At 43.5% G+C, this 14,904-nt stretch overlaps 1 protein-coding gene across 5 annotated transcripts in view; it reads left to right on the forward strand.

Moving 5' to 3' along the window:
- The first annotated feature begins 5,513 nt into the window (after positions 1-5,513).
- LOC144933908 (PHD finger protein 21A-like) overlaps positions 5,514-14,904 on the forward strand; it is a 47,512-nt gene continuing 38,121 nt past the window's right edge. For 2 of the 5 annotated variants that reach the window (XM_078859206.1, XM_078859208.1), the window contains exons 1-3: positions 5,797-6,132; positions 7,881-7,913; positions 8,372-8,437. In XM_078859206.1, the coding sequence (XP_078715332.1) occupies positions 6,079-6,132; positions 7,881-7,913; positions 8,372-8,437 (153 nt within the window). In that variant the 5' untranslated portion in view covers positions 5,797-6,078. Of the gene's footprint in view, positions 5,773-5,796; positions 6,133-7,880; positions 7,914-8,371; positions 8,438-14,904 lie in introns of those variants that run through there. The other 3 variants (XM_078859207.1, XM_078859205.1, XM_078859204.1) reach the window with 2 other exon arrangements.

Below are 14,904 nucleotides of genomic sequence, written 5' to 3' on the forward strand. Positions count from 1 at the left end.
AACATAGAAATAAAATAATAAATCACGACGTTTCGGAGGCAACACAAGTCTCCGTCATCAGGTGGGGCCGTCACAGCTAAATTTACTGTGACTTTACCGAAAAAACCTAAGAGCATGAATCCTTGCAGTCACGAAAGCTTCAAATCTAGAACGTTAACTTGTGTTTATCAACTCTTCACCCCAATACTGATGAGACGAATTGACTGTGGGTCGTGATTCAACACACACACACGCTGTACCCCCCTCCCACCACATGTGCGACCTGCCCGTCCGTCTACTGTGGCGGACCCATTTATACTGTTGGGCGAAAAAAAAGACATGTCCTTATGCGTAACAAACCGGTAACCGGTTTTTGCTTTAGGTTACCAGGATTTTAACCGAACACAGATGGCCAATTCCCGGACTATGCGGATCAAATCCGGGTCAAACCGGGACAGGTAACAACACAGGGCCATAAATATCCTCAACCGCAAACAGCTGATATGTCCAACACTGAACTGCGTTCATTGGAAATTCTGGTGGCTTTGGTAAATTTCGATTCCTTTTAAACAAAATCGCGATTGACTTAGAAATCTTGAGCCGAGACAATCCTGAATATAACTTCTTTATCTTACCCAGTGATGGGAAATTACACGTTCTTAAGACGTGCCCCAGTCTATCGTGAACATGTAATGGGATTCAGAAACTTATGAAAAGCTTTCACTTATCGACTAAAATCGATACACTCGTGATATATGACAGCAATTTCGACTCGTACACATTTTTTTTCATGTTGGCCCATGCTCGTTATTAAATAGACACAAACGAGGCAGTGTATATGAGATAAATACTGAACATACAAAGAACGAGGCACACTTCGGGCCAACAAGACGACAAAAAAATTACAGATTCTTTAAAAGCATCGTAACCTCGAATCGTGACAATCGAATTCGTGAGGGTGGAATTTTGGGTTAGTTACGTATGTGCAATACTTGTTACTATAAGCAGGGTTTAATATCAGCCAGCAGGAGCTGTCCAGGGCCAAGTTCCGGATAATACCCTCAGGTTTTGGGATATGATGTGTAAAAGTAGTGAATGTAAACCATGCGTTGGTCACTTATTTTACTCAATAGCGCCCCCGGTTACAACAGCTGTGTGCAACATCTGAGCCATGTTGAATTCTAGGCACCACGCACAATACGTTCCAGTACATTAATACACACATTCATCATCATCAGCAGCCAGGGTCGATCCACTGCTGAATGACCTCCCCAAGCCGTCACCATCTCTCACGGTTGTGCAATGTAACAAAGACAAAGATCCCCCCTTTTGTAGCCTTCATCGGACTGTTGGGGCTAAGCACGTGGGTTGCCAATATCACGCCTGACCGCCTTTGTCTCCCCAGTGCTGATGTTTACACACCACACCAGGTACTCATTTAAGGCTGAGTCGTTGAGATATTCGTCATCAATGTTGATCGTGAGCGGGAAATCGAACTTTGGTCGGGGGTTATAAGCATAGTGTTCCTAACCATTGCGCCACCGATTCAAACTGGACAGCTATCATACTATCGGTTATATTGGTACTGTGTCTTATGCGTTTAAGCATTCGATGTGATCCTTCGATCTAAGAGCATTGATTGGATTATTTTGTATTTTCGACAGAAATGGCTGGAGGGCCTATTTGTGGCCATAGGGATTACGTCCTATTTTAGAGCTACACAGAACATTACAATTAACGGTGTTAATTACTCCTGCGGAATGCGGGTAACGTTGAAATGTCCACACAGACGGGTTCATGAACCCCACGCGGTGTATTAACCACCATCTCCGGAGTCACCTTGACAGTCGAGCGGGTGTGGTAGTGTCACAAATGTGCATGTGATCCACCTACCCCTTGCCTCCAAAGCTTTAAATAAATAAACATCCACTGTTGGATGATGGGACCTCCCCTCCCCCCCTAAAGAAGTAACAATCTCTCACGGTCCTGAGATGTATCATCAATCTGGGTCTAATTGTTCCGCTCCATCTCCCCGGTTGACGTGCTCTAAGGGGCTGCTAACTGACGTTAGTTTTGACCATCACCACCACCATCATCATCGTCTCTTCCTGGCCGTCATGCAGCCCCACTCACTTTGCTTAACGGAACACTTTACAGGCAAGCCCCGATGAAAATAAACAAAATTACAATCGGTTCAGCGCCTTTCAAGTGTGATTTCGTATCTCAAATATAACGCGTATTCAATTATTATAGAGCGCACGCGTACTTATTAATTTGAATTAGTGTTTTTTTTCCTTTCTTTCTCTCGGTGCCGTTGGGTGATGTCTGCATGCACGAGTTTGTCCTCGGTGATGGCTCGCAACAAGCCCTTTTTATTATATTCACAATGCCACGGTGTGGGAAGCAGTGTAGCGGTGGCGCAGTCGTTTAGCGGCCCAATTTCGGTGGGCGAGTCGTAACATCTAAACCAAATCATGGACTGATGTCCACCAGATGTCTCGCCGGCATGGTCAAAGTTGTTTGACTTGCATCCCACTGGGATTTTTGCACATAGCGTTGGTGTACGGTGCTTTTTGTGGAATATTTTGCTGTCATTTCCTGGATTTTCTGTTTGCACATAGTCACATAGTCACTTTAAGATGTTTTCTTGTTCATGTTTTTGTTTCATGTTTTTGTTTGTTGCAGTTGCACCCGATTCAAGAGCCGAATGGCTCACAGGGCTACACCAAATAAATGAAACTGAAAGTATGGTCGAACAAACTGGCTGCCACAGGATGGCCAAAGCGAACCTTCAATCAAGTCGTCCAAGCAAAGTGTACAGTGGAACCCAGAGGCCGGTGTCTGTAGCGTGTCGTGAATGTAAGCGGCCTCTAGTTGCTGCGATGTAACACGAACCCATTGCTGGTACATGCACCGCATACGAATCAGAATATCGATTCGATGCATCGTGAGCCTGGAACGTCGACATTCATCGCTGTTAACAATAGTAATTTAATTTTGATTTAAAGCTTTCGTGACTGCAGGGATTCATATTATTGGTTCTTTCGGTAAAGTCACGTAGAAGGGAAATAATAAAATAATAAAAATATTAAGCAATGAAAATTCTCACGACGTTTCGACTGCAACACAAGCAATCATCATCAGGTGTGAAATCCACAGCAAAAATTTTTGAAAAAAGTGGTGCTGACGTTAGGAAAAAACGCCACTTTTTTCAAATGTTATTGCTGTGGATTTCACACCTGATGATGATTGCTTGTGTTGCAGTCGAAACGTCGTGAGAATTTTCATTGTTTTATATTTTTATTATTTTATTATTTCCCTTCTACGTGACTTTACCGAAAGAACCAAGAATAACAGTAATTCAGTTAGCCAAAGCTGACAGGTTGAGCTTATATCCCCACTTACACACCTATGCAAATGTAATTTAAACTGCGATAATGGGTGTGTCATGTTCAATTATCTCTCGCCGTGTTTTGTGACGTTAAATATTGTTATTTGGACGTAATTACTGCCATATTTATCCATGGGGCGCCACGGGTTTTAATGTTACGCACGCTTTTTTACCTGTAAGTTCTAGCCCCTGTGTTCAAAATTTCAATGACTTGAGTAGGTAAATCTATGACCTTACTTTCCTTGTGTGGAACACAATGTGCAATGTGATGTGTAATATTTATATAACATGTATAACATCAGTCACTGTCAATACACTGCTGGATTAAGACCTCCCCAGACCACTACCATCATCTTTATTATCTCAAACACCTGCACCACATCAGTCCGATATCCTTGCTCCATTATAATAAAATCAAGTTAAATGTAAAAAATCCACTCTTGCAGGCAGTAATTTGCGCTAACAATACAACTCCATACATTTATTTACAGGCTAAAATATCAGAATATGTATTGATACCGGAGGAATCCGAAGAGCTATAAAGCTCTTTAGCACGTGTCCGGTCGAGGTGGGTCGGTAGTGGGCGCTAACTGTTGTACTGTGATCTTCTTACAGATTATACCACTATTATTAATGGTATTAAACCATTGTTAAAAACAAGTATAGCAGGAGAAAATGTATACAGTGATGTGCAAGTTATACACGGGTACTCTAGTGCTTTAAAAATAAGTATTCCTATATATTGGTGTGGGCGGCCTTCATCTTGTAGTGGATTAACAGAAGGGTAAGTTGCATGTACGATACACATAATACACCGGTACAGTGGGAAAATTAACAAAATATTGATTTGTTCGTACAATATACCAGGCTATGAGCGGATTAAATGTGTAAACACTTATACAGTAATAGCCCAATGGCAATCTGCCTAAACACCTACAGTTGTTTTCCTCGGCGATATTATACAAAAATAACCATTTGCTGCGCATTATTAACCCTCTTTAATTGAGCAACAACCCTGGCAGCTAATAGATTGTATTGCAAATACAGCACTGTACTTGAGCCTGATATGTTTATGACATTTACATCGGTGTAGTTAGTCAGCAAAAACATGACTCAAGACATAGACACACGCAACACACCACTAAATGATGTATTAAATGCACAACTGGACATTGACGTCTAAGTGGCGTCATTGCTCACAACAGTACAGTACTTGGTTTAACAGTACTGTATAAACTTTGGACCGAAACTCCATTGGTGGTGGTGGAAGGGAAAACACAAGCTTCTGTCTGCTACATCACTGTGACCTGTAAGTGCACAGCCATCAGACAGAAGCAACTCTGTAAGCTGAAGCCAATGGGTCAAGCTCAGCAACCCCCCCCCACCCCGGGGTGTTATGACGTCATTACACAAGAGTGGCCTAAAAAACGACGCGGCTTTGTATCCACGATGACGTCACTTCACGACGTCACACCGACGTGACGTCACACGGAGTAGCATTTGCAATTTAAATGTAAAAAAAAATTATACTTCAAAATAAATAAAAACACAACGCAGCCATTTAAAACGCGTTAAAACCAACAACGCAGGCAGTTACAACTACACGTGTTTTAAGTTTGTGTGAGGGGCACCTAAAAGGCGTTTGCCGAAATGTCTTTGGCTCAAAACCGAGCACTTGTTACGTAATTGTTTTATTATTATCAATACCGCAGAACGGGTGGCAATAGTTAAGTTGTGCCCAGAGTCAATGGGGGGGGGGGGGTGACAAGAGACCCTGCACTATGTGGGGGCCTCTTTCCTCACGCCCCCCCCCCGCAACAACGCGGAGGGAGAGGGGGGGGGGTGAGGGGCCCAGCCCACCCGGGCCACACGTGTGGACCCCCCCTCCTCCTCATACTTCACCCCCCCACCCACATCACTCTACCCCCCCCCATTCCCCGCCGCGCTCGCTGTCTCTGCGGCGAGAAAGAAGGCGACCAAGTCTTTGCCTCGCGTTCTCGTGGCTCTCGCGAGGCGAAGGGGGCGCCGAGTTTGCCATTTTAAAGCGGGTACTTTTTGGCGAGCGCGTAGTAAAGTAGTGCGCGGGTGGAGGGGGTGAGGGGTGATGGAGGGGGGGGCGGAGGGGGAGGAGTCGCGAGCAGGCCCTACATCCGGGTACTTTCCTTAGGCAATGCCGGCCGCACCACACCTATTCCTTAGACAAAGTGAAATAAATTCGCCGTCAATGGAGAAAACGTAGTCCGTCCCACCACCCCTTTACTCCCCACTCACATTTTTTTTACTTGTGAACATTTGTTTCTTTTTTTTAATCGCGTGGATCGCTAGTCCGGCAAGCCGTCTGTTTTACGTGTGTTGGAGAAGGAGGAGGAGAAGAGGGGGGGGTGAAGAGGATATTTTTTTTGGTAAGCAGCGCTTGTTTTGGGAAGCGTGGTTGAAGGGGGGAGCTTTGCTTTTCTAAGTTTTTTTTCCTCTCTGTGTGTTGTGTTTTGTCGGTCCGCGCCGTAAAGTGTGTGATGAGTCCCGAGCAAAGCAAGCGGGCAGCAGCAGCAGCTGTGGCTGAGCGAGTGAAGATAACTTAGCGATTGTTCACTCCACTCTAGTGGGGGCCCTGCACTTTTAATGTACTTTTCTCTCTTCTCTTCTGCTGCTGCTGCTTCTTCTTGGCCTCCTTCGTGCTCTGGGCGGATCCCCCCTACAAAGTCGCCGGCATGGAGCTGTCGGCTCTTCAGGAGGCGCTCAAGAAGGAAATCCAGTGCCATCAGGTAGGGGTGGGACTTCTTGGAGGTGGATGGAGGGGGGTAAAGGAGGTGGTGTGGGTTTTTGGTGGTTGTTGTTGGTGGTTGGTGGTGGTGGAGGGGTATTTTTTTATTGTTATTTATTTTTGTTTTATTTTATTTCTTATTTTTTTTACGTCCTTTTCACACCCTCCTCCCCCCCTCCTCCGAAATGGTTTCGGTTTTGGATGGTTTGGTTGGGCTCGTACTGTCGCTGCGAACAATATTATAGTGTAGATGTGTTTTTGAACACACAACCATGATTAGATGATTAGATGACTACTTAAAATAATAATTTAAATTAATTTGGATGAAATAATAGTGCACATTCACGACGTATATTGTTAACTAGTCGGATTTCTCAAAATAGTACGAAGACTGAATACGTAATTTGTGAAACTATTTAAATGATAACAGCTTCGCGGTGACCCTATGCCCCCCCCCCACCACCCCCACAGTACAACTCTGGATATTTTCTCCTCTTAACCTCACGTAGGCCAACATTTCCCCTCTCATCACGGGGTTAGAGGATGGGGAAGGGGAGAATGTTAGGTTATTGGGTTAGAGGGTTAAGATAACGATAGTGGTCACCACGACTATCACGGCATTGCCCCCCCTCTCTCTTCCATCATCATCATCGTTGTTGTCATTTTCCCCTACAAAGTTGTTGCTGTTATCCCCCTCTTCTTCTCTCTTTCTCTTGCCAACACCAACACTACCACCACTTTTTATTTGGCCGAGCAGGGCGAGCGAGGCCCGGGCAAAAGGCGCCAGGGTTGGTGGGGGGGACGCATGGCTCGGCCTTGGCCCAGGAAGTGTTAAACTTGCACAATGTGGCAGGCAGCAAATCGAGATAGAATATACTATAGTTGATACTCGTACAACATTATAAACCACGATTATTATACGCGAGGTGGGAAATACATGTTAGTTTTCGATTTAGTTGATGGGCGGCGGTGATAGCTTGGTGTTTCTGTTCCCTTTTTGACGATACAAATTGTTAATTTTCTTATTTTTTGGGGGGTATTGTATTACAATAATGTTGGCACGTCTGGCTTGTAGTTGGATTAATTTGATGGTGGTGGTTGTTGTTGCTGCTGTTGGGTTGCAACATTAATATATGTGGTGCTGCATTGTGTAGCGATCATTTACGATGGTTATTGTGAATTTTGGTTGTGAATTGTTGTGAATTGTGGTTGTGAATTGTTGCGAATTGTTGCGAATTGTGGTTGTGATCGTACCTCGGTGATTGGCCTTTGCGTGTTACTCTTTTTGTTTGATAAACTTGACGTTAGTTGAGACCACGGGCGCTTATGTGAATAGCAATGGTTAATGGTTTTGGGTGTTGTGTCGATATGCAATATCTTCCCTCCCCTTTCGTGAGATCGCGTTTGTGTGTCTCTTGTTTTGTAATGCTTGTTGCACCACAGTAGCGAGCGTCGTTGAATAATCCATACTGTAGGCCCCAGGCGCCCGAGGCTTCCTTGTTGTTAAACATGCTTCTCAAAGCAGGGTAGCCCATTCTCTTACCTTGTTCACACTTAATTTCATTTCTGCTACTTTGATGGAGGAAGGAAGACGGGGGGGGGGAGAGGCTTGTATTTTATATTTAGGGTAGGGGCAAGTGATTTGGTTGCTTTGCAGTGTTTCCCTCTCTCGCGCACTGCTGTGTTAAGAAGTACAGCGGTTACAGGCCACCATATATACACTCCATACCATGTGTGTGTGTCTTTCAGAAACTTGTTGTGCAGATGAAGCAAGACCCCCAGGTACGATGACCAAACCATTTCCCATACTTGCGTGCGCCCACGTGTCCACATGCGAGAAGGGCGGGTCTTTAAAGAAGAAGAAGGAAAAAAACCCCATGCTCTCTCCCCAGCCGTAGGTGTGGCTCAGCTAATACAGATTGTTCCTGGACTCTCCTTGTGGCCAGTGGTGGTGCCATTCCACCTGCCCCCCGCCCCAAGCCTCTGTTTTTAGGCTCTATCCTCAGAGCCTTTGCCCTGGTATCACTTTTTTCTCACCCAATGACCACGTGTCCCCCTCCCTCCCCCCCAGCATCACGCTTTGTGTATTTATAGCAAGTGCACTTTTTTGACTAAATGGGTTGCCCATGCGCTTGGCCTGTACAGCATTAGAAATATAATTTGTGTCGTGGCAGTAATGTTTATAAAACGGAGGTGATGTTTTTTTCTCTCTTTTTAACAGTGTTTTTTTTACTTTTCAGAATGCAGAATTGAAGAAGCAGCTCCATGAATGCCAGGCTAAAATAACTTCGCTCAGTGAAAAGCAAGTGAGTAACTGCGAGTGTCCACTATCTCTACAGAGGCTTGCATTCATACCAGTGTTTTTTTGTGGGTTCTTAAAATTACAACTTTTTGTGAATATTAAAAAAGAAATAATCCTCGTTCGGATAACGGGCCTGTAAAGCATTTTTTTAAAAATGCAAAGCAATTAATATGAGCAGCTCCAAAAGAGAGCGGGGGGGGTCTGTACATTTATTTGCAGGTGCCCTTTGTTAGATTTGGAGTTGTTTTTATAAAAAGAAATAGGCAAAGATAATGGACTCGGAATGCTGCACCTGCTACTTACAGATTGCATGCAGCCCATGAGATGAAATGCCAATCCTGGAAAAAATCAAAATGGTGCCTTAAGCACCTTTCATGGTAAATCTGGAACCGGAACTTTTGATTCTTAGATGTTTGCTCTTCTGTGGGGGTCTATTTTTGTTGTTAAGTCTGGGAGTTTATTGTTAAGCTGTGTGTTGTGATCTTCCGTCTTAACATTGTAAAGAATGATTATTTTAGTGTCCGCTAAAGCGGCTGTATTCTGCCTGCCATACGTGTTATCAAAGTTAACTTTTGTTTGATATTGTGTCACTTTAATCGTGACATCAAACCTCATTTTTACATGATAGACACACGAATGTTGCGTGTTGTTTTAGTCAAAGAAATCTATTACCTTTTTTGATATTCGGTGATGATTACAAAACATGACGTCAACACATTAGTTCGCATTGAAAACAATATTTGTGTAAACAATCGTACGTTGTATAAAGCGGGCATTGTTGTGAATTTTGTCACGGAGCGAAAGGTAAGGATGAACTGAGAAAGATCATGGATGGTAATGGAGAGAAAATGGCAACTTTATGGGAGCTGTGCATTCGCTGGAACTAAAGCTGACCAGCTGAGCAAACACAAATACTCTTTACTTGATGGGATTTTGCGTGAATTGTTAATATTTTGATATTTAAGTTATTTTAATAGGAACTTTATTGGAGAAAAAAAAACAGGCCAGTTGAAGTAAACTATAATGTATTTTTTGAATACTGTACAAGAACATGCCCACTTGCACGAGACAACACAACGCTCTTTGACACATGCCCATTGCTGTTGTAAGCTTACAGAAATTAAGAAAATGGTATTCGTAGCAAAAAAAATCTATTAAATCTAAAGTTGAAACAAGAGTAGATCACACATGTTTAAAAATGCATAAGTGCTCTGCACTTCTGGATAAGCTGTATGTAGATCAGGGCAAAACGGGTCAGAACTGCACTTTTAACATTTAAATTTGACAGCCTTTTTATTTTTGAGACGGTACCTCAAGTTGTTGGGGTTTTTAGAACTGTACCACGCTGCGTTTATTGCAACATTGCGTTGGTACGGTGCCCGTTGTTACCTGATTGTCACGAAGCAACGTTGAGGGTATGGGCCTGGGCAAAATGCTGGCTGTGATTGTCCACATCCTCTTCTGCATGCGTGACTTATGGTTGTCAGGCGCATCTCCGATTTCGTAATTGAGTGCACTGCATTCACTCCGTTATTTTGGTGTGCATAGCAAAACATTTACAAATATAACACGCAAAATTATCAGATTTGTTCGCACTTTGTTTCGAATGTTATCCGTGTATTGGGGAAGTAATATTCGGATCCTTTGAATGGTTTGCCGCCAGTACTGCATGAACTATCTTTAAAAAAAAATGTTATGGGTCTAAAACTGAAAAAACATCAGATTTTTGTAATGTTGTTAATGTTTTTTAATACAGTTAAACGTGCCAGCTTCTGCAAATTTAGACACAATGATGTTTCCAGATGAGACACCAACCTAACACTTAAGTTAAACAAAATGGGTCTAAATGTTGAATTTCACATTGAATAACAGGCACGCTCCTTTTAAAGCAGGTGACTGATAGAATATTTTAAACGTAATACAGTGCCATACATGCTTAAACAGGAGCTGCTGTCATGGATTGAGCCAATTTCTCTTTAAACACCGCAAGTATAAATTGTTGCGGTATTAAATTATAACGGGTTGTTTGCTGTTCTGGCGGAATTACACGTTTTGGGTTATTTTAGATATGTCCAGGCATATTTTCTCCTTGAGTGGTAACAAAGATGTTCCACAATGGAATTTATGCTTTGTGATATTCGTGGCCACACTGATTTTTTTGTTGTTGTTCCAGCAGAAATTGATTATTTAAGTACGTTGCCTGATACAAGAAATGTTTTTTCAAACAGCTTAATTCTACAATGTCTTCACATATCAAAAAAAAAGTTTGAAAATGTACAGCTCCATTTTTTTCCCCCCGTAAAAAAAATCATTCTTATCCATAGGTACGGTTGGTTCAAGTAGCTTATGTATAGCCGACAAAAAGAGAACGCAGTGTGAATGCGATGGGTACACGCTTAAGCTACTCTGTCGCAGCACATATTTGAGAACAAAGTGTTTTGCCTGGACATGCGTATCTCGCCACCACTGTATAAAAAAGGCAAGTAGGCTAGGCTTGAATTACAGTGCATCGATGCAGCTCGGTGTGCATTTTCAGTAGCGCGATGAAGGTTTATGCATCCCTCTGCAATGGTCAGGGGGTTCCCTCCCACTGAGCAATTGGATGGCGAGTGGAGGAGGAGGAGGGGGGTTGCATTTTTTTTATTTCCATGCGGCTCTTTAACAGGGCCTCGTGTTTTTTTTTCACTTCCACCCAAAACAAATTCCCCGTCGTGCTTTGCAGTAGTTTTTTTTTTGCGCAGCGCAAGCCCGAGGTGCAAGACCGTCGCAGATAAAAAGTGACTTTGGTTTCAAAGTCTCTCGTGCACTGTACTGATGTGAGATGATTTATGCAGCATTTTGGAGGGGGGGGGGTGTCGTGAACGTAGAGAGAGAGATAAAATCTCTCTCGATTCCGCCTTGGTGTTATTTGTTTCGTTACTGTTTATTTCTCAGCTTTTTTTTTACTAAAAAATATTTGTTGCGTTTTATAGTGCAATACTACAGGTGCCTCGCCGTCAGTTAATTTTTTTTGGGATAAAACACTTCTTGACAATGGTGGTTGAGAAGACTACGCAAAATGGCTGACCGCCATCTATTAGTGATGGGCTTTTTTGAAGGCTTGACAAAAAAACACACACCCAGTGGCATTTAAAACTTTTTTATTAGTTGCTGCTTTTGATGAGCGACATTTATTTTAGATGGTTACACTGATCGGCTTCGTGTGCTTACTTTTGCGGACTTGGTTGTGCAATATTTTCTTGTAGTGTACGGGCGAGCAAACCTTTCACAGCGTAGTGCTGTATTTTTTGTGTTTATTTTCACACTTCACTTGGATCAAAGGGATGGCATTCCTCGAGTCCAGTGAATTAAGGAGAGAGCCGTGACATTTTTTTCTCCTTTAATTGGAAAATCCACTTGCATTGCAAGCGGTGTGAGTTTATGGTATACATATTTTTTTAGCTCTTAATGATGCCCTCCTTTTCATCTCTGTCCACATTCACCACGTGTGTGCCCCCCGCGTTATCAAGAAAAGTGTTGCCACAGCCTCCTTTTGTTGTTGTTGTACATCGTCTTGTGGAAGAATTTTCAGCTGCTGCTGCTGCTGTTTCGCGTTGCAACCACCGTGTCCGCCGTTGGTGGTGGCTGCGCTGGCTCGGAATTAATCGATAGCGATTGGCTTTCAGAACGTATAAACGGGGGCAGAGAGAGAGGGGGGCAACTGCGTGGCAGTAGTAGCAGAAGCCCACGCACTCTCGCCTCCACACGTGCCTCTTCGTCGGGTTTACTGTATTACACCACCACACAGAGTATGCGCACACGTAACGCACGTAGCACACAAGCACACGTAACGCACGTAGCACACACACACACACGTACACACACGGTGCATAAATTTGAACTTTACAGTTCTGTAGGCCACATCGGCTTCCTTTGCAGGATTTTGATGGTAGGGGGAGGACGAGCAGTGGGTTGGGTGGGTTGGTGGCTTTGTGCACTTGGGATTAGTTGTGTGCCCTTATTTTTTTTGGTAAGGGGAAACAAAAAAAAATATAAACGCCATACTTTCTGGTCAATTGTAGTTGGTGGTCAGTCTCGGCTGACGATTAAGTTCTTGTGTATGTGAAAACGATGCGACTGATGGGGGGGGGGGGAGGGGGTCTTCGTGAATAATTTATAACATTAACATTTTGTGGATAGACGTTGTTTATGATCATGAACCCGTGGTGGCTACTCGATGCCCATAATTCCCGCATTTTCTACATCCGTTTTTCCTTCTTTACCGGGATTTCTCAACGAAACTTTTACACCAGACGTTTCGTCTGTTAGACGAACATCCTTGCTTTTGTTGTGTTTCTCCCAACCATCTTCCTCTTACCCGTACCACACGAATTACCTCGGACCGCAGCGTCCCAACACGAACTGCTGACTCATCAGCGGGTTATTTACATTCGGAACGTGGCAAGGTCTACGCGGGGTATCTTTTATTTTTCTTGCCGAATGTCACAGATGTTGTATGGAAAGTAGAGCACTCATTTGGGAAGAGGCCTGGCGATCAAACCATTGGCGCATCCCCATAACACATGGAGCATGACAGTCGAGAAGGGCCTTTGTTGGGTAGGGTGGTAGGGTAGGGTTGGTGGGGGGGGGACGGTGGTGGTGGTGCTTGGGGTGGATGGGTGTGAGGTTGCAGTGGGGTTTGGGGGGTGGATATCGTAGGGGGGGGTTAGGGCTGGGGGTGGTGTAGGGAGTTAGTGGCAGTTGCCATTAAGGGGGTGGGTGGCTTTTGTCGGCCTGCAAGCCGCACAGCGATCAGATGGCGATTTCCATTGCGAGCCACGTGACCCCAAATATAACCCCCCCCCCACCACTCTAGTCAAATCATCAAGCATTTGCATTTTCCACTTATGCTATTATTGCTTCAGGCTTTTTAACCTTTGTAGAAAATTACCTATCCTTTTCAGAGTCTCCAAATGCTGCTAAAGTTATTGATGTGTATATAGGATTCCCCTTCATATTTGAATCAATGGACTTAGAAAAAATAACCATTGGTATGGATATAATATTCTCATTTAGTGTTACACGGTTGGTACTTTTTATTTCATGAGTGTACAACGCCAGTAATGAATACAGGTTGCATTGGCAAAATCCCCACGAGTGGGGGTGGTGGATTCTGTGGGGTTTTTTGAGAAATAGGGTTCCTCTTTCCCCTTTTTTAATACTCTCGGCAGTCTTAAACTCAAATCCTTTCCATTGTTTGTGCTCAAGCCTCCATTTCGGCGACTGCCAGTGATAAATGAATTCCAGTGACGGCAACATCAAATGTGCAAGACAGAAGCGGGAGTGGAGGGAGGGGAGGGGGGTAAGCAGAGAGAGAGAGAGAAGCTACTCTGATGGAGGAGTCCTGCGTTCAGAACTGGCAGCTGTCAGAATTTTGCACTTTATAAAAATGCATTTACACCCTTCGTGGCATTAAATAGTTTATTCGATGTTTTTTTTGCAATACCAAAACAATATAACGTGGAACATTAATTACTCTGCTGTGTTTCTAATTCCACATTGCCTGCGTGCATATTTTAACATTTTGCGCCATTGTTAATTATTATCTGTTATTTAACCACTATTGGGAGTTTTTTATTTTGTCGTGCAGTGTTTATGCAGTAAGGTCATAACGTTCGTACTGTACTGCTGATACGGGTTCTCAGGTGGGATATTTACAGACTAGTGCAGTACAGAAACAATTGCAGTCCAGTAACCCTTATAGACACTGTTTATAGGATGGCTCCTTTTAAATCCAGTCTAGAGCTAAAGTCCTCGCTGCATTGCTAATGGCACATGCTTGAGCACATGTTTGTGTACGTCAGTTTTTCTTGTTAACTTGATTGACATTTTGAATTGCACACGAAGTTAATATTTTTTTATTTTGAGGATTATTTTTTGTCCTTCACTGATTCTTTGCATTTGTGACCGGCCCATTACACATCATCCTTTGTTGAGCATTGGAAACCGGTATGACAGCATTATACAAGTGCCTCGGCAGTGTATTTCCATGAAGAGCTCTACACATCTTGGAAGCAATTATTGTGGTACATCTCAGCAGAATAGCAGGGTAAAGAACAGGCTACTTTGTGAAATGGAGGCACGCAGTTTTGTAATTTTCTACTCTATATTGATGTGTATTGTGCCTAAGCCGCATATGTATATTTGCGTAACTTTTTGGTAAAATTTCAACAGCAAACAACCCCCAATAAGTAACCCCCCCCCCTCAAAAAAAAAACCCCAGCACCAGTGCCTATTTCCCCAGTGTGCTGTTTGGTTCCATAATGAACTCTACAGATTAATTCTCGCCCCGCCTGACTTGAGATTGCATTTGGGTGCACAGCTGTAGCCGAGACACGGGGAGTGCCGACCAAAATTTATAGAGTTGGTTTGTTAACGCTACAGTGCATTCTTTGAGGGTCCTTTCCGTGTTAATCATTGTCATTCTGAAGG

The sequence above is a fragment of the Lampetra fluviatilis genome, chromosome 8 (assembly GCF_964198595.1).
Source record: "Lampetra fluviatilis chromosome 8, kcLamFluv1.1, whole genome shotgun sequence".
NCBI classification, from domain to species: domain Eukaryota; kingdom Metazoa; phylum Chordata; class Hyperoartia; order Petromyzontiformes; family Petromyzontidae; genus Lampetra; species Lampetra fluviatilis.